We start from the raw sequence: 26,356 nt of genomic DNA on the forward strand, positions 1-26,356 counted from the left end.
AAATGCCAGCCCAGCTCACATAGGACCCCATACGTGGGCTTTTGCTCATGTTTAAGAATGTTCACGCACCAGGAGGTCTCTGCACTCCTCCAATTCTGGCCTCCTGGGGGGGGGCGATCCCTGATTTCCATCCCTGCACCATGGGCGTACGTGCCTTCAGCTGCCTGGGGCTCGAAGATCTGGAAATTCCCCACCCCCCAAACCCACCTCTCCACTTCTCTCCCCTCCTTTAAGATGCTCCTTAAAGCTCGTTCTTTGACCGAGCCTTTGGGTCGTCTTGTCCCTAACGTCTCCTTTTGTGGCTCGCTGCGAATCTCCATCTGATAATGCTCCCGTGAAGTAACCTGGGGGGCTTTTTTCTTAAATGCAAGTTGTTGTTGAAGCTGGAATGGAGTGCTTTGCAATGCAGTCCTACATGTTGATCTAGCCGTCACACTTTCTCAGGCTGATTAACAGTCGTGAGCCAATTTTGGCATTGCCATCCTTACCCGATTCTATTTTGAAAAGTTGCATTTCAATCCCACTCCACTCTTCTCTCTAAACAGCCAAACAGATACCAGGCTCTCTGAATTTATAAAATGTTTAAAAATCAGGCGGCTATAGGGAAGTGTCAGGTTAAGTCAAATTAATGGCCAGATGCCTGTAGAGTTAAGGGCAACACCGAGTTATATTCTATTAAAATTGTTTTTAATATCATCATCTCTTCCCTTATCACGAATTCCTCGGTTTCTCAAATTTTAATTTGACAAAAACTATATTGACAAATAGCTTTTTCTATCAGTCAACATCATAGAGTTAAAGGCAATTCAGAACTGATCATCAACTATTTATAGTGAGCTATACCACCCACAGTTAGCTACGTACAAGATGCACATACCTTCTAAAACCTCCCATACAGATTATTAAACTTTCCCACCAACTGATAGGGTGAAATGAAGTAGAGGTGGGAGGAGGCTCATGTGGAGCATGAAGACTAGCATGGACCAGTTGGATCGAATGTCCAGTTTCTGAGCTGTACAGCCTAATTAAGTCCACATAATAAATTTGTTCCGCACTCGAGCTCGGACATATGATGCAAAGTCAAATGTTCAAATCCTGGCCCTCTTCTTCATGTAGCAATCTCGTTTGTAGAGTGCTCATGGGGGCTCCATTTGGGTTAATGCCAAAACTTAACCCAGAATTAAACATCGCCCTCCTCCCCCTCTTTTACCCAGTGCTAATTACAAATGAAGAATTTGCTTCGGTCTTCTTTCCCCTTCAATGCGTAGGGCTCTGCTCTGGTCTTCTCTTGTCGGAAAGTCTTTAAACTGATCTTCCTTGATTCCTTATATTGGACTGTAAAATATGTGAAAGGTTCAGGGTCCTCTTTCTCAGGTGAATTTGGAAATGACAAAGTTTCAGTCACTTTTGAGCATTAAAACCCTATTAAAATTGATTTGGTTAATTGGTAGATTCATCCCCTGTCTTCCTTGCTTGACAATTGAGGCAGCGATGATAATTTAACAATCTGGAATTAACATTAGTACCCTGACCTTCAGTTGTAGATTCAGCACAGAGAATAAGACTTAGCTCTCCAGTACCAATGGCAACGGCATCAAGGAACTTGACTCTCTTTTCAACACCATTCTGTTCCAATGCTGGCAAAGACTGGTGGCCCAACAGAAGCAACTACCCAGTCCAAACACAACCTGAGCTTCTTCAAATCACTAGCTCCAACAGTGCTCAAGTGCTCCGTTTTCTTCACTAGCGTCGCTCAGAGTGTCACGACTCACGGAGTCAAATTCGTCGCTTCCTCACATGCCTTTCATGCCAAAGACAGCAAGAATATAAAAGGAAAAGTTGGTTTCTTCATGAACCTGGGCTCTTCTCCTGACAAAACGCTTTGCAGTCTTGTCTTTGCCGAGATCTCGCTCCAGCTTCTCCTCCCTCGCTCTTCCCTCTTGTAGGCTGAATATGAGGAGCCAAAATCTGATCTTCCTTGCAGCTTGCAGTTGTTGGTTAGTCCGCGAAGGGTCACATCTCTTCCTCTTCACTCGCCTTGTTCCAGCGGTGGCAACAGTTGGCAGTTATTCCCAGGAGGAAGTTTGTGGCGACTGAGGCAATGGACACGATGAAGCCAACAAAGGCAATGAAGAGATAGTCATCCAAAGTCAAAGAGAAGCGGCAAGCTTTAAAGCTCTCTTCAGTCAAGGTGAAGAGCAGAATACCTTTGACCTCCGCTGGACCAGCACACTCCACTTCCCTGGAATCTGAAACAAAGCCTCAGAAAGTTACAAGAGAACAAATGACCTCGATAGTCAATTCTATTCAACACATATTGGACAGAGCCATATACATATGACCAGCATTTGTGTTTATACTGTTTTGGAGACTGTAACAATTGTGCTGGATGGGGCCTATCTCAAAATTCAAGAGAGTTCACAACATTGATGAAAAGAGAGGCATGTTGTCAAAGCTTTTCATCTTGCACTCAGCAGGACAAACGCAAGAATGCCAAATTTCTAACAGCCAATTCAGGATAAACTCAAAACGTGGCTCATTTATACTTGCTAGAAATGGCATACGTTCATACGCAGGGACCCATTCTCTGCAAGCAAAAGGAATATGTTCAAGCCTTGTGCCTTTTTTGAATTACCCGGGAGCTTGGGGAGCCTAAAGTTCCTCATTGTTGTCTCCGTGGCCTCAGCCAATCAGAGTCGACTTGCCAAGCAGTCAGCGCCTGTTTCTCCTGCAGTACAAATTGTTGTGATTGCTTGAAATTTGGCATTCTTGCATTTGTCCTGATGAGTGCAAGAGGAAAAGCGACGGCAACATGTCTCTCTTTTCAGCAGAACTTTCAATATTAAATTTAGCTTCTGCCCTAATGCTCTTCTGCGGTGTTGCAGAAACTCCGCTAAACGTTTGTGATATGAGAAAAATGTATTCACACAAAAAGAATGAACATGCACGAGCATATCGCCATTCGCATCTTCAGGTCAACCCAAAGCATTTTACAACCAATGAAGTACTCCTCTGAAGTGTCGTCACGGTTGCAAAGTAGGGAGCATGGCAGCCAATTTACACACAGCAAACTCCCACAAATGGCAATGAGATATACCATTCCCTTAATGGAATTGGTGAAGGGAAAAATGTTGGCCCAGGACACAGGAGAGAACTCCCCTACTCTTCTTAAAATAGTGCTGTGGGATGTTTTATGTCCAGCCAAGACAGCAAATGGGGTCTTAATTTAACACCTCTCTGGCAATACAGCACTCCCTCAGTATTGCCCTGCCGTGCCAGCCATAAGACCATAAGACCATAAGACATAGGAGCAGAAATTAGGCCAATCGGCCCATCGAGTCTGCTCCGCCATTCAATCATGGCTGATAAGCTTCTCAACCCCATTCTCCCGCCTTCTCCCCGTAACCTTTGATCCCCTTACCAATCAAGAACCTATCTATCTCGCTCTTAAATACACTCAATGACCTGGCCTCCACAGCCTTCTGTGGCAATGAATTCCATAGATTCACCACTCTCTGGCTAAATAAGTTTCTCCTCGTCTCTGTTCTAAAAGGTCTTCCCTTTACTCTGAGGCTGTGCCCTTGGGTCCTAGTCTCTCCTACTAATGGAAACATCTTCCCCACATCCACTCTATCCAGGCCTTTCAATATTCTGTAAGTTCCAATCAGATCCCGCCTCATCCTTCTAAACTCCATCGAGTATAGACCCAGGGTCCTCAAACGTTCCTCATATGTTAAGCCTTTCATTCCTGGGATCATTTTCGTGAACCTCCTCTGGACCATCTCCAGGGCCAGCACATCCTTCCTGAGATATGGGGCCTAAAATTGCTCACAATATTCTAAATGTGGTCTGACCAGAGCCATATAAAGCCTCAGCAGCACATCCCTGCTTTTATATTCTAGTCCTCTCGAAATAAATGCCAACATTGCATTTGCCTTCCTAACTACCGACTCAACCTGCAAGGTAACCTTAAGAGAATCCTGAACTAGGACTCCCAAATCCCTTTGCACTCCAGATTTCTGAATTCTCTCCCCATTTAGAAAATAGTCTATGCCTCTATTCTTCCTACCAAAGTGCATGACCTCACACTTCCCCACGTTGTATTCCATCTGCCACTTCTTTGCCCATTCTCCTAACCTGTCCAAATCCTTCTGCAGCCTCCCCGCCTCCTCAATACTACCTGTCCCTCCACCTATCTTTGTATCATCTGCAAACTTAGCCAGGATGCCCTCAGTTCCTTCATCTAGATCATTAATGTATAAAGTGAAAAGTTGTGGTCCCAATACTGACCCCTGCGGAACTCCACTAGTCACCGGCCGCCATCCTGAGAAGGACCCCCCTTATCCCCAATCTCTGCCTCCTGCCAGACAGCCAATCTTCTATCCCTGCTAATACCTTGCCTCTAACACCATGGGCTCTTATTTTACTGAGCAGCCTCCTGTGCGGCACCATGTCAAAGGCCTTCTGGAAGTCCAAGTAGATAACATCCATTGGCTCTCCTTTGTCTAACCTACTCGTTACCTCCTCAAAGAATTCTAACAGATTTGTCAGGCATGACCTCCCCTTGATGAAACCATGCTGGCTTTGCCCGATTTTACCATGCACTTCCAAATATTCTGAAATCTCATCCTTAATAATGGACTCTAAAGTCTTACCAACGACTGAGGTCAGGCTAATCGGCCTGTAATTTCCTGTCTTTTGCCTCACTCCCTTCTTAAACAGGGGGGTTACATTAGCGATTTTCCAGTCCTCTGGGACCCTCCCTGACTCGAGTGATTCCTGAAAGATCACCACTAACGCCTCCACTATCTCTTCAGCTATCTCCTTCAGAACTCTGGGGTGTAATCCATCTGGTCCAGGTGATTTATCCACCTTCAGACCTTTCAGTTTTCCTAGCACCTTTTCCTTGGTAATGGCCTCTGCCCCCTGACTCTCTTGAACTTTGGGGATGTCACTCGTCTCTTCCACTGTGAAGACTGACGCAAAGTACCTATTCAGTTCCTCCGCCATTTCTTTGTTCCCCACTACTACTTCTCCAGCATCATTTTCCAGCGGCTCAGTGTCTGCTTTTGCCTCTCTCTTACCTTTTATATATCTAAAAAAACTCTTGCAATCTTCTTTTATATTACTGGCTAGTTTTCCCTCATATTTAATCTTCTCCCTCCTTATTTCTTTTTTAGTTGTCCTCTGTTGGTCTTTGTAGGCTTCCCAATCCCCTGGTTTCCCACTGCTCTTCGCCACATTGTGTGCTTTCTCTTTAGCTTTTATGCTGTCCCTGACTTCCCTTGTCAGCCATGGTTGCCTCGTCTTCCCTTTAGTATGCTTCTTCTTCCTAGAGATGAATTTTTGCTGTGTCTCCCAAATTACTCCCAGAAACTCCTGCCATTGCTGTTCCACTGTCTTTCCTGCTAGGCTCATCTCCCAGTCAATTCTGGCCAGCTCCTCCCTCATGCCTCTGTAGTTGCCTTTATTCAACTGTAATACCGTTACATCTGATTCCAGCTTTTTCCTCTCAAATTGCAGGGTAAATTCTATCATATTATGGTCACTTCCTCCTAAGGGTTCCTTCACCTTAAGCTCCCTTATCAAATCTGCCTCATTACACATCACTAAATCTAGAATTGCCTGTTCCCTAGTGAGCTCCACCACAAGCTGCTCTAGTATCATAGACATTCCACAAATTCCTTTTCTTGGGATCCACTACCAACCTGATTTTCCCGGTCTACCTGCATATTGAAATCCCCCATGATCACTGTAACCTTGCCTTTCTTACACGCCTTTTCTATTTCCTGGTGTATCTTGGGCCCCACATCCTGACTACTGTTCAGAGGCCTGTACATAACTCCCATTATGGTTTTTTTACCTTTGCGGTTCCTCAACTCTACCCACACAGATTCTACATCATCTGACCCTACTTCATTTCTTGCTATCGATTTAATTTCATTTCTTACTAACAAAGCAACCCCACCCCCTCTGCCAACCTGCCTATCTTTTCGATAGCATGTATATCCTTGTATATTTAGCTCCCAGTCCTGATCCCCTTGCAGCCATGTCTCCGTAATGCCCACCACATCATACCTGCCAATTTCAATCTGCGCCACAAGCTCATTTACCTTATTTCGTATACTGCGTGCATTCAGATACAACACCTTCAGTCCTGTATTCCCCATCCCCTTTCTCATTGTCATCCCTTTATCTGATGTGCTTGAAGTTAGATTCCTAGCCCTTTCCAAACAGTCTGTCCTATTTTGTGTTCTGGAGCCTTTAATAGCCTCTCCTGGGCTCTCCTTTCTTTTCAGTTTTTTCATAATTTTCCATGAAGTTGAATCCACCCCCCTACACGCTAACCTTCTGCTTTGTTTCCCATTAGTCATACTTCTTGGAGTTTTACCCTTCCCTCCTGGTGACCTCATTGAGGTCACCCAGCTTGGTGACCTCATTGGCTATGAAGTATTTTGCAGGGGGTTGTTTGGGGCGGAGGGGGGGTGGGGATTGGTGGGGGGGTGGCAGGGGATGGTGGGGCGGTGGTAGTAACGAAATTGTGAAAGAGGGGGAGGTGGTGGCATAGTGATATTGGCACTGGAATAGTATTCCAGAGACCCAGGATAATGCTCTTGAGACCTGGGTTCAAATCCCATCATGGCAAATTGCGAAATTTGAATTCAATAAAAGTCTGGATATAAAAGTCTGCTGTTGACCATAAAACCATTGCTGACTGTCATAAAAACCCACTTGGTTCACTAATGTCCTTCAGGGAAGGGCCTTCCTGTGACTCCAGGCCAACAGCAATGTCCCTTAAATGCCCTCGGCTGAGGGATGGGTAATAAATGCTGGCCAAGCCAGTGACACCCATAAACAAGTATAAATATATAAGCACATTCTTGCTTTACAGGTCTGAATACTTTGGTTTCAATTTTAAATACTGAGCACTCTCTGTGTGAAGCAGGACTTCCTGCCAACCATCCTAAATTTGCCTAATTACTAGTTTGACCTTCTGTCCCTTTGTCCTACACCGATAGATCAGTTGGAAGTAGTTCTCTGAATCTATCTTTTTGATAATATTTACTACTTAATCTATCACAATAGAGTTCGTTCTCAGATGCCTCTGAGAACTGGAAGATCCACATTTCCCCAACCAATATACCCATCCTCCTCCCTTAAGGACCTGCCTATTGGCTGCTGATTGAACCACCTTCATTGCTGACCAAATCTGATAGATTTTCAACCAAACAATCTTCACCAGGCAGCTTACCCTGAAGAGGGAGCCCATCTGACATCTCCCTCCTAGAGTTACTCACTGACCAGGTCCCCATTCCTGTAAAAATGGTATTGGGGGGGAGGGGGGATCGGGTCCTGCTTCACACAGGGAGTGATTAGTCCATGTTACACATCTGATTGCCCTGTCGTCAGGTTTTACCACTCCTCCGCCTAACATTGATGGGACAGCAAACAAATCGGTTTGGGGTTTATTCAGGGCTATAGGGAGAGAGTGGGGCGGTGAGGTTAGTTTGGGATTGATACAGGGCTATGGAGAGAGAGTGGGGCAGTGGGATTAGTTCGGGATTTATACAGGGCTATGGGGAGAGAGCAGGGCAGTAGGATTAGTTTGGGATTGATACAGGACTTTGGGGAGAGTGCGGAGCAGTGGAATTAGTTGGGATTGATACAGGGCTATGGAGAGAGAATGCGGCAGTGGGATTAGTTTGGGATTGATACAGGACTATGGGGAGAGTGTGGGGCGGTGGGATTAGTTTGGGATTGATACAGGACTATGGGGAGAGTGTGGAGCAGTGGGATTAGTTTGGGATTGATACAGGACTATGGGGAGAGTGCGGGGCAGTGGAATTAGTTGGGATTGATACAGGACTATGGGGAGAGTGTGGGGCAGTGGGATTAGTTTGGGATTGATACAGGACTATGGGGAGAGTGTGGGGCAGTGGGATTAGTTTGGGATTGATACAGGACTATGGGGAGAGTGCGGGGCAGTGGAATTAGTTGGCATTGATACAGGGCTATGGGGAGAGTGTGGGGCAGTGGGATTAGTTTGGGATTGATACTGGGCTATGGGGAGAGAGCGGGGCAGGGGGATTAGTTTGGGATTGATACAGGTCTGTGGGGAGAGAGTGGGGCAGTGGGGTTAGTTGGGATTGATACAGGGCTATGGGGAGAGAGTGCGGCGGTGGGATTAGTTTGGGATTGATACAGGGCTATGGGGAGAGAGCAGGGCTGTGAGATTAGTTTGGGATTGATAGAGGGTTATGGTGGGGAGAGTAGGCAATGGGATTCTCTCAAACACTTTGCATTGATTGTGTTCTCACATCCTGAAGTTCTATGGAGCCACTGATGAGAAGTGAAGAGGCTCCTGGTGTCTGACTGTCTGCACACAAGCTGCAGCAAATGGGAGTTTGAAACAAGTGTTGGCTAATTCAGCTGTGTTACAGGCAGACAGTGAATGAGATGTTGTTTTGAGAAATGAGGTGTAAGCTTTAAAATGGGCAGGGTGCCAAAAGCAAGGAGCTGATGTTCATTCATTTCAGTTGAAGAACTTATGAGTCACTCCCTAAACCAATGTCACAAACACTTTGGTGTGAAGCAGAGCTGGGCCCACAGTGACAGCAAGGCTTCATCATCCATTTCCTCTGCAAAGTCAAATCAAAGACTCTCAACAAGCTCCTGATCTAATGAACTCTGTATTTGACTCCAATGAACAATAATTAGACACTTAGAAAATGGACTAATATTGTGCACGAGTCACAGTTCATTTTTCTGAATCTAGCACTGAGTGTTAAGCTCTCTCTACACTGTCCCCATCAAACGCTCCCAGGACAAATACAGCACAGGTTTAGATACAGAGTAATGCACCCTCTACACTGTCCCCATCAAACACTCCCAGGACAGTTACAGCACGGGGTTAGATACAGAGTAAAGCTCCCTCTATACTGTCCCCATCAAACACTCCCAGGACAGGTACAGCACGGGGTTAGATACAGAGTAATGTACCCTCTACACTGTCCCCATCAAACACTCCCAGGGCAGGTACAGCACGGGGTTAGATACAGAGTAATGCACCCTCTACACTGTCCCCATCAAACGCTCCCAGGGCAGTTACAGCACAGGGTTAGATACAGAGTAAAGCTCCCTCTACACTGTCCCCATCAAACACTCCCAGGACAGGTACAGCACGGGGTTAGATACAGAGTAAAGCTCCCTCTATATAGTGTCCCCATCAAACACTCCCAGGACAGGAACAGCACGGAGTTAGATACAGCGTAAAGCTCCCTCTACACTGTCCCCATCAAACACTCCCAGGACAGGTAAAGCATGGAGTTAGATACAGCCTAAAGCTCCCTCTACACTGTCCCCATCAAATACTCCCAGGGCAGGTAGGTTAGATTTAGGGTAAAGCTCTCTCTGCACTGTTTGTTTAAACACACTCCCAGTGCCTTAATGTTTCCCTCAGACCAGCTACCTTTGTTGTCCCCATGTGGTATTTATCGATTTCTCTGTATCCCTCCACTAATTCTTGATTTTTAAAAATGTATCCATTCACCGGATGTGGGCTTCACTGACTGGGCCAGTATTCATTGCCCATCTCTAACTGCCCTTGAGAAGGTGGTGGTGGGCTGCCTTCTTGAACCACTGTATTCCATGTGGTGTAGGTACACCCACAGTGCTGTTAGAGAGGAAGTTCCAGGATTTTGACCCAGCGACAGTGAAGGAACGGCCGATATATTTCCAAGTCAGGACGGTGAGTGACTTGGAGGGGAACTTCCAGGTGGTGGTGTTCCCATCTATCTGCTGCCCTTGCCCTTCTAGATGGTAGTGGTCGTGGGTTTGGAAAGTTTTGTCCGAGGAGCCTTGGTGAATTCCTGCAGTGCATTTTGTAGATGGTACACACACTGCTGCTATGGTGTGTCGGTAGTGGGGGGAGTGAATGTTTGTAGATGTGGTGCCAATCAAGCGGGGCTGCTTTGCCCTGGATGGTGTCAAGTTTCTTGAGTGTTGTGGGAGCTGCACTCATCCAGGCAAGTGTGGAGTATTCCATCACACTCCAGACTTGTGCCTTGTAGATAGTGGACAAGCTTTGGAGAGTCAGGAGGTGAGTTACTCACCGCAGGATTCCTAGCCTCTGACCTGCTCTTGTAGCCACAGTATTTATATGGCTAGTCCAGTTCAGTTTCTGATCAATGGTAACCCCCAGGATGTTAATAGTGGGGGATTCAGTGATGGCGATGCCATTGAATATCAAGGGGCAATGGTTAGATTCTCTCTTGTTGAAGATGGTCATTGTCTGGCCACTTGTGTGGTGCAAATATTACTTACCACTTATCAGCCCCAGCCTGAATTTTGTTCAGGTCTTGCTGCATTTGGACATGGGCTACTTCAGTATCTGAGGAGTCATGAGTGGCACAGAACACTGTGCCATCATCAACGAACATCCCCAGTCCTGACCTCCTGATGGAGGGAAGGTCACTGATGAAGTAGTTGAATACAGTTGGGCCTAGGACAGAACTGGGGACCAGCAAAGCTGCAAGTATGGCCGTCAATGGTGGAGCGAATAAAACTGGGGGATGCGCACGGGATTTGAAAACGGGGGTGAAAACTTTAAATTTGCAGTGTTGCTGGGTAAAGATCCAGTGTAGGTTATTGAGCAGGGGGGCAGTGGGTGGGGTGGAAGGGTGGACAACGGGTGAAGAGGACTTGATGCAAGTTAAGTTACAGGCGGTCGAGGTTTTAATGAGCTCAGGTTCATGGGCGGACCAGACAGGCCTTTTTAATTATCCATCAGTTCTCAGATGCCTGTACGAAATTCCCATCATTGGAACATTGGACATAGGACGTAGAAGCAGGAGTAAGCCATTCAGCCCTCCGAGCCTGCTCCGCTATTCAGTAAGACCATGGCTAATCTGGTTGTGGCCTCAATTCCACTTTCCTGTCTGTCCCCATAACCCTTGACACCCTTGTCGATCAAGAACTTATCTAACTCAGCTTTGTATATACTCAATGACCTAGCCTCCACTGCTTTCTGGGGAAGAGAATTCCTGCTGGGAGAAAAAAAATTCTCCTCATCTCTGTCTTAAAAGGAAGACCTCTCATCCTGAAAATGTGTCCCCTACTTCTAGTCTCCCCACAAGCAAAAACATCCTCCCAGAATCTACCCTGTCAAGTCTCCTCAGAGTCTTATGTGTTTCAATAAGATCAGCTCCCATTCTTCTAAACTCCAATGGGTATGGGCCAACTGTTCAACCTTTCCTCATAAGACAACCCCTTCATCCTAGAATGAGTCGAGCGAGTCTTCCCCTTTACTGTTTCTAATGCAATTATATATATTTTTCAGGTAAGGAGACACAGTACTCCAGGTATGGCCTCACCAAGGTCCTGTAAAGCCTTCCCTACTTTTATATTCCATTCCTGTTGCAATAAAGACCAACATTCCATTTGCCTTCCTAATCCCTTGCTGCACCGGCATGCTAGCCTTTTGTGACTCATGTCCCAGGACACCCAGATCCCTCCGCACTGCCAGATTCTGCGATCCCTCTCCATTTCAACGCCTCTCCATTCTTCCTGCCAAAGTGGGCGAATCCGCATTTTCCCACCTTGTACTCCGTCTGCCAATTTTTTTTTCCCCGCCTTCTTAACCTGTCCACATCCCTTCGCAGGCTCCCTGCCTCCTCGTGACAATTTACTTCCCCACTTACGCTGGTGTCATTCGGCAACTTTAGCTGTCATGCACTCAGTCCCTTCATCCAAGTCACTGATGTAGATGGTAAACAGCGAGGTTTTAATTCAGCCTTGCACTTTGACTACTTAACTTCCACCTGCTGTAAAGTGTGATTGAAATCGGAAAAAACCCCTCTCAGTAGAGCAAGGGAGACAATTATTTATCTTCTCTACCATTGCACCAAGAGCTAGCGCAGCCATCCTGGACCCGAGATTTATTACTGCCTCTAAATTGTCCTCCCAACCTCCATTCATTTATCTTCTTCTCTATCTTCTTGTCAAAGAGGCACAAATTGAATGTGGAAGAGCTCGTTATATTTCCTCTCTGTTGGCAGGTTCCTTGGGTCCCCTGTGCTGTGTCGCAAGTTTATCATCGTGCACGATGACCCAGTTCTGAAGAAGTTCGGTCACCGGTAGTTTTTAATTTTCTTCGTTCTTTCACTGTCGCTGGCAAGGCCATTGCATTTGTTGCCCCTCCCCACTTGCCCCTTGAACTGGCTTGCAGGGCTGGAGTTACGTGTAGGCCAGACCGGGTAAGGGTGGCCGATTTCCTGCCCTAAAGGGTTTTGGTGAAACGGATGGGTTTTTAACAAGACTAGCTTACAATTCCAGGTTTTACTAAAAGTTGCTGGGGTGGGATTTGAACCGATGTCCCTTGGGCATTAGCCTGGGCCTCTGGATCGCTAGTCCAGTGACATTACTGCTATGCCACTGTCACTCCTTACAAGCTCATCTTGGACCCTGGGCCACTGGTCACCTGGATATCAGTCATGGGTCCATAAATCAAAGTCTTTTGAACCTAGAAATAGTCCACACTTATTTTTTTGAGGGTTTTTTTTGACGATGCCAATGCACTTGTGACTCAGGGATTGCCCCTAAAAACCCAGCCCGTTCTTGCCTGCGCCTAAGGAGGTTGACGGAATGGTTGCCCGGGGTGGGAGTGGGGGTGGGGGCGGGGCCACTATTGAGGGTCCTCAGGGTTTCTCCCACAATAACTTCAGTGGAAACCCAGAGGCTTCAACTCAAGCTGTGCCTCAAACAGCGAGTGACCACCTCACACAGCGAGTGACCATCTCACACAGCGAGTGACCGTCTCACATAGCGAGTGACCGTCTCACACAGCGAGTGACCACCTGACACAGCGAGTGACCATCTCACACAGCGAGTGACCATCTCACACAGCGAGTGACCGTCTCACACAGCGAGTGACCACCTCACACAGCGAGTGACCGTCTCACACAGCGAGTGACCATCTCACACAGCGAATGACCACCTCACTCAGCGAGTGACCATCTCACTCAGCGAGTGACCGTCTCACTCAGCGAGTGACCGTCTCACACAGCGAGTGACCGTCTTACACAGCGAGTGACCGTCTCACAGAGCGAGTGACCATCTCACAGAGCGAGTGACCATCTCACACAGCGATGGCCGTCTCACACAGTGAGTGACCATCTCACACAGTGAGTGACCGTCTCACACAGCGAGTGACCATCTCACACAGCGACTGACCATCTCACACAGCGAGTGACCATCTCATACAATGAGTAACCGTCTCACACAGCGAGTGACCATCTCACACAGCGAATGACCTCTTCACACAGTGAGTGACCTTCTCAATAGTGAGTGACCGTCTCACAAAGCCAGTGACCATCTCACACAGCAAGTGACGGTCTCACACAATGTGACCGTCTCACACAGCGAGTGACCATCTCACACAGCGAGTGACCGTCTCACACAGCGAGTGACCATCTCACTCAGTGAGTGACCATCTCACACAGCGAGTGACCATCTCACACAGTGAATGACCATCTCACACAGCGAGTGATCGTCTCACACAGTGAATGACCATCTCACACAGCGAGTGACCATCTCATACAGTGAGTAACCATCTCACACAGCGAGTGACCATCTCACACAGCGAGTGACCACCTCACACAGCGAGTGACCATCTCACACAGCGAGTGACCATCTCACACAGCGAGTGACCATCTCACAGACCGAGTGACCATCTCACACATTGAGTGACCATCTCACACAGCAAATGATGATCTCACAGTGAGTGACTATTTCATACAGTGAGTGACCATCTCACACAGTGAGTGACCATCTCACACAGCGAATGATCATCTCACAGTGTGACCATCTCACACAGCAAGTGACCATCTCACACAGAGTGACTGTCTCACACAGCGAGTGACCATCTCACACAGCGAGTGACCATCTCACACAGCGAGTGACCATCTCACACAATGTGGCCATCTTCCACAGCGAGTGACCATATCACACAGAGTGACTGTCTCACACAGCGAGTGACCATCTCATACAACGTGTGACCGTCTCATACAGCGAGTGACCATCTCATACAGCGAGTGACCATCTCATACAGCGAGTGACCACCTCACACAGCAAGTGACCATCTCACACAGCGAATGACCTCTTCACACAGTGAGTGACCATCTCAATAGTGAGTGACCGTCTCACAAAGCCAGTGACCATCTCACACAGCAAGTGACCATCTCACACAGCAAATGACCTCTTCACACAGTGAGTGACCTTCTCAATAGTGAGTGACCGTCTCACAAAGCCAGTGACCATCTCACACAGCAAGTAACGGTCTCACACAATGTGACCGTCTCACACAGCGAGTGACCATCTCACACAGCGAGTGACCACCTCACACAGCGAGTGACCATCTCACACAGCGAATGACCTCTTCACACAGTGAGTGACCTTCTCAATAGTGAGTGACCATCTCACAAGGCCAGTGACCATCTCACACAGCAAGTAACGGTCTCACACAGCGAGTGACCATCTCACACAGCGAGTGACCATCTCACACAGCGAATGACCATCTCACACAGCGAGTGACCATCTCACACAGCGAGTGACCAACTCAATCAGTGAGTGAAAGCCTCACACACCAAGTGACTGTGTCACACAGCGAGTGACCTCCTCACACAGTGAGTGATTGTTTCACTCAGCAAGTGACCTCCTCACACAGCAAGTGCCCATCTCACAAAGTCAGTGACCATCTCACATCGTGAGTGACAATCTCACGCAGGGAGTGACTATCTCACACAGAGAGTGACCATCTCACACAGCAAGTAACCATCTCACACAGCGAGTGACCATCTCACACAGCGAATTACTACCTCACTCAGCGAGTGACCATCTCACACAGCGAGTGACCACCTCACACAGCGAGTGACCACCTCACACAGCGAATGACCATCTCACACAGTGAGTGACCATCTCACACAGCGAGTGACCATCTCACACTGTGAGTGACCATCTCACACAGCGAGTGACCATCTCACACAATGTGGCCATCTTCCACAGTGAGTGACCATCTCACGCAGAGTGACTGTCTCACACAGCGAGTGACCACCTCACACAGCGAGTGACCGTCTCACACAGCGAGTGACCACCTCACACAGTGAGTGACCATCTTACACAGCGAGTGACCATCTCACACAGCGAGTGACCATCTCACACAGTGAGTGACCGTCTCACACAGCGAGTGACCATCTCACATCGTGAGTGACCATCTCACACAGCGAGTGACCATCTCACACAGAGAGTGACCATCTCACACAGCAAGTAACCATCTCACACACCGAGTAACCATCTCACACAGGGAATGACCATCTCACACAGCGAATTACTACCTCACACAGCGAGTGACCATCTCACACAGCGAGTGACCATCTCACACAGTGAGTGACCGTCTCACACAGCGAGTGACCATCTCACACAGCGAGTGACCACCTCACACAGCGAGTGACCATCTCACACAGCGAGTGACCATCTCACACAGTGCGTGACCACCTCACACATTGAGTGACCATCTCACACAGCGAATGATGATCTCACAGTGAGTGACCATTTCATACAGTGAGTGACCATCTCACACAGCGAGTGACCATCTCAAAAAGGGTGACCGTCTCATACAGCAAATGACCATCTCACACTGTGAGTGACCATCTCACACAGCAAATAATCATCTCACAGTGTGACCATCTCACACAGCGAGTGACCATCTCACACAATGTGGCCATCTTCCACAGCGATTCACCATCTCACACAGAGTGACTGTCTCACACAGCGAGTGAATGTCTCATACAGCGAGTGACCATTTCACACAATGTGACCGTCTCACACAGTGAGTGACTATCTCACAAAACAAGTGACCATCTCACACAGCGAATGACCACCTCACACAGCAAGTGACCATCTCACACAGTGAATGACCTCTTCACACAGTGAGTGACCTTCTCAATAGTGAGTGACCGTCTCACAAAGCCAGTGACCATCTCACACAGCAAGTGACGGTCTCACACAATGTGACCGTCTCACACAGTGAGTGACCATCTCACACAGTGAGTGACCATCTCACACAGCGAGTGACCATCTCACACAGCGAGTGACCATCTCACACAGCGAGTGACCATCTCACAAAGCGAATGACCTCTTCACACAGTGAGTGACCTTCTCAATAGTGAGTGACCGTCTCACAAGGCCAGTGACCATCTCACACAGCAAGTAACGGTCTCACACAATGTGACGGTCTCACACAGTGAGTGACTATCTCACACAGTGAGTGACCATCTCACACAGCGAGAGACCATCTCACACAGCGAGTGACCAACTCAATCAGTGAGTGAAAGCCTCACACACCAAGTGACTGTGTCACACAGCGAGTGACCTCCTCACACAGTGAGTGACTGTTTCACTCAGCGAGTGACCTCCTCACACAGCAAGTGCCCATCTCACAAAGCCAGTGACCATCTCACATCGTGAGTGACCATCTCACACAGCAAGTAACCATCTCACACAGGGAATGACCATCTCACACAGCGAATTACTACCTCACTCAGCGAGTGACCATCTCACACAGCGAGTGACCATCTCACACAGCGAGTGACCACCTCACACAGCGAATGATCATCTCACAGTGTGACCATCTCACACAGCGAGTGACCATCTCACACTGTGAGTGACCATCTCACACAATGTGGCCATCTTCCACAGTGTGTGACCATCTCACACAGAGTGACTGTCTCACACAGCGAGTGACCGTCTCACACAGCGAGTGACCGTCTCACACAGCGAGTGACCACCTCACAAAGCGAGTGACCATCTCACACAGCGAGTGACCATCTCACACAGCGAGTGACCACCTCACACAGCGAGTGACCATCTCACACAGCGAGTGACCATCTCACACAGCGAGTGCCCATCTCACACAGCGAATGATCATCTCACAGTGTGACCATCTCACACAGCGAGTGACCATCTCACACTGTGAGTGACCATCTCACACAATGTGGCCATCTTCCACAGTGTGTGACCATCTCACACAGAGTGACTGTCTCACACAGCGAGTGACCGTCTCACACAGCGAGTGACCATCTCACACAGCGAGTGACCACCTCACACAGCGAGTGACCATCTCACACAGCGAGTGACCATCTCACACAGCGAGTGACCACCTCACACAGCGAGTGACCATCTCACACAGCGAGTGCCCATCTCACACAGCGAGTGACCATCTCACACAGCGAGTGACCGTCTCACACAACGAGTGACCATCTCACACAGCGAGTGACCACCTCACACAGCGAGTGACCATCTCACACAGCGAGTGACCATCTCACACAGTGAATGACCACCTCACACATTGAGTGACCATCTCACACAGCAAATGATGATCTCACAGTGAGTGACCATTTCATACAGTGAGTGACCATCTCACACAGCGAGTGACCATCTCAAAAAGGGTGACCGTCTCATACAGCAAATGACCATCTCACACAGCGAATGATCATCTCACAGTGTGACCATCTTCCACAGCGAGTGACCATCTCACACAGAGTGACTGCCTCACACAGCGGGTGACCATCTCATACAGCGAGTGACCAACTCACACAGCGAATGATCATCTCACACAATGTGACCGTCTCACACAGTGAGTGACTATCTCACAAAACAAGTGACCATCTCACACAGCGAGTGACCACCTCACACAGCAAGTGACCATCTCACACAACGAGTGACCTCTTCACACAGTGAGTGACCTTCTCAATAGTGAGTGACCGTCTCACAAAGCCAGTGACCATCTCACACAGCAAGTGACGGTCTCACACAATGTGACCGTCTCACACAGTGAGTGACCATCTCACAAAGCGAATGACCTCTTCACATAGTGAGTGACCTTCTCAATAGTGAGTGACCGTCTCACAAGGCCAGTGACCATCTCACACAGCAAGTAACGGTCTCACACAGCGAGTGACCACCTCACACAGCGAGTGACCATCTCACACAGCGAATGACCTCTTCACACAGTGAGTGACCTTCTCAATAGTGAGTGACCGTCTCACAAAGCCAGTGACCATCTCACACAGCAAGTGACGGTCTCACACAATGTGACCGTCTCACACAGTGAGTGACAATCTCACACAGCGAGTGACCATCTCACACAGCAAGTGACGGTCTCACACAATGTGACCATCTCACACAGTGAGTGACCATCTCACACAGCGAGTGACCATCTCACACAGCAAGTGACGGTCTCACACAGCGAGGGACCATCTCACACAGCGAGTGACCATCTCACACAGCGAGTGACGGTCTCACACAGCGAGTGACCATCTCACACAGCGAGAGACCATCTCACACAGCAAGTGACCAACTCAATCAGTGAGTGAAAGCCTCACACACCAAGTGACTGTGTCACACAGTGAGTGACCTCCTCACACAGTGAGTGACTGTTTCACTCAGCGAGTGACCTCCTCACACAGCAAGTGCCCATCTCACAAAGCCAGTGACCATCTCACATCGTGAGTGACCATCTCATGCAGGGAGTGACTATCTCACACAGCGAGTGACCATCTCACACAGCAAGTAACCATCTCACACAGGGAATGACCATCTCACACAACGAATTACTACCTCACTCAGCGAGTGACCATCTCACACAGCGAGTGACCATCTCACACAGCGACTGACCATCTCACACAGCGAGTGACCATCTCATACAATGAGTAACCGTCTCACACAGCGAGTGACCATCTCACACAGCGAATGACCTCTTCACACAGTGAGTGACCTTCTCAATAGTGAGTGACCGTCTCACAAAGCCAGTGACCATCTCACACAGCAAGTGACGGTCTCACACAATGTGACCGTCTCACACAGTGAGTGACCATCTCACACAGCGAGTGACCATCTCACACAGCAAGTGACGGTCTCACACAATGTGACCATCTCACACAGTGAGTGACCATCTCACACAGCGAGTGACCATCTCACACAGCAAGTGACGGTCTCACACAGCGAGGGACCATCTCACACAGCGAGTGACCATCTCACACAGCGAGTGACGGTCTCACACAGCGAGTGACCATCTCACACAGCGAGAGACCATCTCACACAGCAAGTGACCAACTCAATCAGTGAGTGAAAGCCTCACACACCAAGTGACTGTGTCACACAGTGAGTGACCTCCTCACACAGTGAGTGACTGTTTCACTCAGCGAGTGACCTCCTCACACAGCAAGTGCCCATCTCACAAAGCCAGTAACCATCTCACATCGTGAGTGACCATCTCATGCAGGGAGTGACTATCTCACACAGCGAGTGACCATCTCACACAGCAAGTAACCATCTCACACAGGGAATGACCATCTCACACAACGAATTACTACCTCACTCAGCGAGTGACCATCTCACACAGCGAGTGACCATCTCACACAGCGAGTGACCGTCTCACACAGTGAGTGACCGTCTCACACAGCGAGTGACCGTCTCACACAGCGAGTGACCATCTCACACAGCGAGTGACCATCTCACACAGCGAGTGACCACCTCACACAGCGAGTGACCACCTCACACAGCGAATGACCACCTCACACAGCAAGTAAACATCTCACACAGGGAATGACCATCTCACACAACGAATGACTACATCACACAGCGAATTACTATCTCACACAGTGAGTGACCGTCTCACACAGTGAGTGACCACCTCACACAGCGAGTGACCATCTCACACAGCGAGTGACCACCTCACACAGCGAGTGACCACCTCACACAGCGAGTGACTACCTCACACAACGAGTGATGATCTCACAGTGAGTGACCATTTCATACAGTGAGTGACCATCTCACACAGCGAGTGACCGTCTCACACAGCGAGTGACCATCTCACACAGCGAGTGACCATCTCACACAGCGAGTGACCACCTCACACAGCGAGTGACCACCTCACACAGTGAATGACCACCTCACACAGCAAGTAAACATCTCACACAGGGAATGACCATCTCACACAACGAATGACTACATCACACAGCGAATTACTATCTCACACAGCGAGTGACCGTCTCACACAGTGAGTGACCACCTCACACAGCGAGTGACCATCTCACACAGCGAGTGACCACCTCACACAGCGAGTGACCACCTCACACAGCGAGTGACTACCTCACACAACGAGTGATGATCTCACAGTGAGTGACCATTTCATACAGTGAGTGACCATCTCACACAGCGAGTGACCATCTCAAAAAGGGTTACCGTCTCATACAGCAAATGGCCATCTCACACTGTGAGTGACCATCTCACACAGCGAATGATCATCTCACACAATGTGTCCATCTTCCACAGCAAGTGACCGTCTCATACAGCGAGTGACCATCACATACAGCGTGTGACCATCTCACACAGCGAGTGACCATCTCACACAATGTGACCGTCTCACACAGTGAGTGACTATCTCACACTGAGAGTGACCATCTCACACAGTGAGTGACCTTCTCAATAGTGAGTGACCATCTCTCAAAGCCAGTGACCATCTCACACAGCAAGTGACGGTCTCACACATCGAGTGACCATCTCACACAGCGAGTGACCAACTGAATCAGTGAGTGAAAGCCTCACACACCAAGTGACTGTGTCACACAGTGAGTGACCTCCTCACATAGTGAGTGACTGTTTCACTCAGTGAGTGACCTCCTCACACAGCAAGTGCCCATCTCACAAAGCCAGTGACCATCTCACACAGCGAGTGACCATCTCACACAGAGAGTGACCATCTCACACAGTGAGTGCCTATCTCACACAGTGAGTGACCATCTCATACAGCGAATGACCAACTCACACAGTGTGACTATCTCACACAGCGAGTGACCATCTCACACAGTGTGACTATCTCACACAGCGAGTGACCATCTCACACAGTGTGACTATCTCACACAGCGAGTGACCATCTCACACTGTGTGACTATCTCACACAGCGAGTGACCAACTCACACAGTGTGACCATCTCACACAGCGAGTGACCATCTCATACAATGAGTGACCATCTCATACAATGAGTGACCATCTCACACAGTACAAAGCTGTTCCAAGGTCCCCCTTTCTCAAGATGTTACTTTAACTCCAAGGAGACACTCTAACCCCATGGATGAATTCTCAATCCCATGGAGATAGCCACACTCATCAAAGGTAGTGTCATTGCAAGGAAAGAGTCTCATCTCAAAGGCCTAACCTCGTGGTGTTAGGCTTACCTCATGGAGATAGACTTACCTCAAGGAGATAGCCTTACAGATGGCCTCACCTCGAGACAGTCTCACCTCAAGGAGGTAGCCTCATGAAGCCAGTGGTCTCATCTGAAGGGGATGGGCTCACCTTAAGTCAGTAGTCACACTCTTTGAACCAACCTCTGATTCCTAGGACCTATACCTTTTGCCATTGATAATATAACTAGGAGCCTCTTGTCTAGCTAACTATTGGTTAGCATTACAATTTAGCCCATCATTTGCTCATTGTTGGGGGCGATGTGTGTTGTGGGGGTGGGGGGTGGTGGTGGTGTGGAGATGGGTTTCCCATAACCCGACAACCATGTGCAGCTGGTAATAAACTCAGGTCTGCAAGCTCCACTGTACCTTAAACATCTCACCCAGTCTCTGAAAAGGAACTGCCCATCATAAAGGCGGACTCACAGCATGCCCTCATTTTCATCTGTGTGACAACATCTGCACTGAAAGATTAATGATCTCTGCACATTTATCCAGTCATAATTAAAGCCAGGCACAGGAAACTATTGGGGTCAGTACATCTGCTACTTTACAGGCAACTATAACGGAAGCTTGCGTTTATCAAACTGGATTATCAAAACAAAAAATAAAGTAAGTATTTCAAACTTATGTGGGCCAAAGTTTCATTTCTGAAGCATTCAGGTAACTGTTCTATGGGTCATACATTTTATGCCAGAGAGAGGAAGTGGGAGAAAGGGAGAGAGGGAGATGCATTGAGAGACAAAGAGAGGTGAAGAAAGAGAGACATGGATAGGAGACAGATAGCTAGAGAAGTTGACAGAGAGAGAGGGATAGAGAGTGGGACAGTGAGACACGGAGACTGACAGAGAGAGAGATCGACAGGACAAGTGATAGAGAGGTAGACAGAGAGCGAGGGAGAGAGAGACAGAACGGCAGAGCAAGAGAGACATTGAGAGAGAGGCACAGAGTGTGAGCGATAGAGTGAATCAGGTACAGAGAGAGGGAGAGAGAGAGACAGAGACAGAGCCAGAGAGAGAGAGACAGACAGACAGAGACAGAGAGAAAGGTAGAGCAAAAGAGACATTGAGAAAGAGGCACAGAGTGTGAGAGAGAGAGTGAATCAGGTACAAAGAGTGAGAGAGAGAGACAGAGACAGAGCCAGAAAGAGAGAGACAGAGACAGAGAGAAAGGCAGAGCAAAAGAGGCATTGGGAGAGAGACACAAAGTGTGTGAGAGAGAGAGAGTGAATCATATACAGAGAGAGAGAGAGAATCAGATAGAGAGAGAGAGACAGAGACAGTGAGAGAGTGAAAGAGAAAGAGAGAGAGACAGAGTTGAAAATCTATAGCAGAGAACAAGAACCCAGGAATGGAGAGGACCTGCAAAACATCTGGCTGATTCCAAAAATAATATTCTACCACTCAGTCACACGCTCTCTCAGATGTCTGAGTTGTGAGATGAACACTGTGTATTTATAGGTGGATCAAGAAAACTTAGGGCTGCAGAACTGCATGTCCTTAATTATAACAGAGTTCTTCTATTTTGTAGCCAATGTCTCCCACTAGTCAGGACAACCTCTGGATACAAAAACGCTGTAAATAATACATCTTCATTGCACCAGGAGGCTGCAGGTACAACTCTCAATCTCCAGCTATTTTTTGTGGACCTCCCCCATCCCTCCTCCCCACAGCTACCATGCTGGAGGCCACCCAGACCTGACCCCGGGGCCTCAATCCAGCAAGTGAGGTCGCTCACGGATTGTTTGCCAAATTTAAATGTGGGGCGCCCCCACCCCCCTTTTCACTCCCCTACTCAGTGACCCAAAGGCCAACCCATGGAGTGTGGCACACTGGGGGAGGAGGGGGTCCCATTCCCACGTCGATCTGGAATGACCTGGGGCCTTGATGCCCAATCTACCCAATTTGCCCAAGCCAAATGCCCCTTGCCACCTACGTTGAGCATGTGGCGCGAATGGTCCTGTGGGTGCATCCTCCCACCCTTACATCATTTCACCCTATCAGCATACCCTGCTATTTCTTTGTCCCTCGTGTACTCCCTCGTATACTCCCCATAAAAGCTATTCACCTCAACTACTCCACAGAGCAACAAGTTTACATTCTAGCCACTATAAGTAGGGAGGAGGCTAATGTTTAATGTGGAGCATAAACATTGGCAGAGGCCTGTTTCTGTGCTGCCGAAATTCTATGAAATGTAAGCCATAATTATGAAGATCCATAAATTTAAAGACAAGACATATCCTCAGATGACCTTAATCATAGAAGCACATAGCACAGAAGGAGGCCATTTGGCCCACTCTACCTCTGCTAGCACGGCTTTGGTAAAGCTGTCCAATTAATGTTCCCTTCCCTTCCCCCTTGCCCCTGTCATTTCTTCCCCTTTTCAAGTTTTTTTTAATCCGACTGCCCTCCGAAAAACCTGTTTCCACTGCCCCTTCAGGCAGCTACCTGCTGTGTTTAAAAAAAAGTTTACTCAAGTAGCCTCTGGTCTGTTTGCCAATTCTCTTCAATCTGCGTCGCTCTGGTTACTGTCCCTCCTACCACTGGTAAACAGTTTTGCCTTACTTACTCTAGCAAAATGCTGTATGCCTCAATTATATCTCCCCTTAACCCTCCTCTACTCAAAGGAGAGCGACCCTGGTTTCCCCACTTCTCTCGTTCCTGGCATGTCTCCAGTAAGCTGCTTCAGTGCCCCTTCCAAGGCTTTTGGAATCTTTAGATGTACATGTGGTGCTTCTCTCTGGTTCCACAGCTAGTTTTCTTTCTTGGAACCAGTCGCTAGCCTGTCACCAGAGGGACACCACTCTGCATCAAACATTGCTGACCAGGAGACTCACCCTTGCTGCCTGCTACAGGCAGGGTTTACAGGGTGATAATCAACGTCCTTGGCCATGTTATGAACTCACCTCCCTTGGGCATCAAGTCCTGGGGCGGGACTTGGACCCAGAGCTTCTAGGCTCAGAGGCAGGGATGCTACCCACTGCGCCACAAGACCTCCCCGGTTGACAGTTTTGCAAGAATGTAAATTAAAGCATAGGCCGGGTGAGCCCATTGAGATTCTGATCACCACAGCCCCCCCAACCCCCACCACTGCCCCCGCTACCCACTACATCACCCACCCTTCAATTCCCACCCCACCCCCTCCCCAACCCCATTCCCTTTACCGGAGTTGCACTGGTGGAGATTCCTGTTCACCCATTTGAGAAGAGGCTCCATGGAGCAGCCACAGAACCAGGGGTTCCCGGCCAGTCGGATGGAGGCGGCGGCCGGGAGGCTGTCGAAGAGGTCCTGGCCGACGAAGGTGAGGCCATTGTAGCTGAGGTCCAGGTGCTGGAGACGGGGCAAGCCGGAGAGGGCCTGGGGGGCGATGACGGACAGCCCGGGGTTGTGGCTGAGGAGCAGCCTCACCAGGTTGTGGGTGGGCCTCAGCAGGTCCCGGGTCACTTGGCTGAGGTTGTTGTAGCTCAGGTCGAGGTGGGTCAGCTTCTGGAGGGGGACGAAGAGGCCGGAGGGCAGGTCGGTGAGGGAGTTGTTCCGCAGGTCCAGGAACATCAGTTCGGTATAGCAGGCGAAGTAACCCAGGGGCAGGGCCAGCACCTTATTGTGGGCCAGGCTGAGGTTGGTAATGTGCAGTGGCAGACCAGAGGGAGCCACAACCAAATCCTTCTGGCTACAGTCCAATGCTTTATTCCAGCAGGAGCAGGGTGCTGGACAGCTCCTCGCTAGTCCCCTAGCCACGAGCACCAGGAGCAGAGAGCTCACATACATAATCCTGGCCTCTGTTCGGTCTCCCTTCCTTCTCCCCCTCCACCTTCTCTTTTCCCCCCGAAGCGAGGAGGAGCCCAGGTCTCAAGGCTCCTTTTCTCCAAAGTAGCAAAGGTATCCCCTTAATCACTTTCGCCCACACACCGCTCCCATGGACCCTGTGAATGAGAAGGGAAATCTCGACAATATGCACAAAGAGACGGAGCAAGTCAAGAATTGACGGGTTAGAGATATATATATATATTATTCACATTAAACTCACCACCACAAGACACAGAGACAGCAACAGGAGACAGGGAATTGATGCACGTTTTGTTTTCTTTAACCTGCCTGTATACCTCCCGCAAAAGCGTCTGCAAATGCCACTTACTTACCAAAGCTTCTGTTTCAAGGCAGGGAAGGACAAAGATGCCTCTTTCTCTCTCTCATGCTCTCCAGCTTGAAATTGCTCCAAGGAGAGGTCCTCCTCCCATTAGGAATGCTGTCTCCTCCCTCTCTTAGCATTCCCCCCCACCACCCTCCCCAGCCTCATCTGTTAGAAGAGAGAGAGAGAGAGGGAGAGACACACACACACACACAGAGAGAGAGAGAGAGAGAGAGGGAGAGAGGAGGGCTTTATCTATCCACAGTCAGATTAAACTGTTTTCTTTATATTTTTCCTCCCTGTTGGGCCCAGAGCATCCGATGACGTGATGCAGTCGCCTAGCAACTGTCTCCACATCCCCAAACCAACTGTAGCATTAAAGCAGAGATTCCAGTTCAAAGCATTTGTCAAATCCCCTATTGATAGATTTGGGTACTCCAAACTCACAGTGTGCAGATTGCAAGCAACTTAATGCTGACAGAGAAATGCTGGGGAGGAATATTTTTTTCACCTAATTACCCCCTCCCCACCCCCAGCAGGTTGACCCTCCTGGCAACACAGTTTTTTTTTCCCAGTGACTTAACCATTTCCAACAGCTTTTTTGGCTTCAGTCTTCCTATCCTTTATTCTTGTTTCCACCCCCTCCCCAAGTCCTTATTCCAGAGAGGAGGGGAGATTTTTCAGCCTTGCGGGAGCGCATAGGCTCTCTCTTGTGTGCTTCAGCCGCCCACACCCCCCGGCCCCCTGGCCTGTGCACTTGTCGCAGTTGCACACCTCCTTTTAAACTTACGCCCTTATTTGCCACCTGCTCTTTGAAACTTGGGTGACTGCTGAGCCGCAGAGGCGAGCGATCAGCCAGAGAGCGAGGGAGAGCAAGGACAGAGGCTGGAATATTCAGTGTCATCACATTTAATAGGGCTATGCCCAGG

The 26,356-nt window shown here is 48.8% G+C and overlaps 1 protein-coding gene across 1 annotated transcript; it reads right to left on the reverse strand.

Annotated features, from left to right (window-relative positions):
* Positions 1 to 488: 488 nt before the first annotated feature.
* LOC144671822 (leucine-rich repeat-containing protein 55-like) lies at positions 489 to 25,736 on the reverse strand. The gene is made up of 3 exons (XM_078533873.1): positions 25,438 to 25,736; positions 24,463 to 25,221; positions 489 to 2,249 (listed from the first exon to the last, which is right to left on the reverse strand). Exons 2-3 carry the CDS (start codon positions 25,064 to 25,066, stop codon positions 2,014 to 2,016), a joined length of 840 nt encoding a protein of 279 aa, XP_078389999.1. The 5' UTR covers positions 25,067 to 25,221; positions 25,438 to 25,736; the 3' UTR covers positions 489 to 2,013.
* Between the last annotated feature and the right edge of the window lie 620 nt (positions 25,737 to 26,356).

This window comes from Cetorhinus maximus, chromosome 34 (assembly GCF_964194155.1).
Source record: "Cetorhinus maximus chromosome 34, sCetMax3.hap1.1, whole genome shotgun sequence".
In the NCBI taxonomy this organism is placed as follows: domain Eukaryota; kingdom Metazoa; phylum Chordata; class Chondrichthyes; order Lamniformes; family Cetorhinidae; genus Cetorhinus; species Cetorhinus maximus.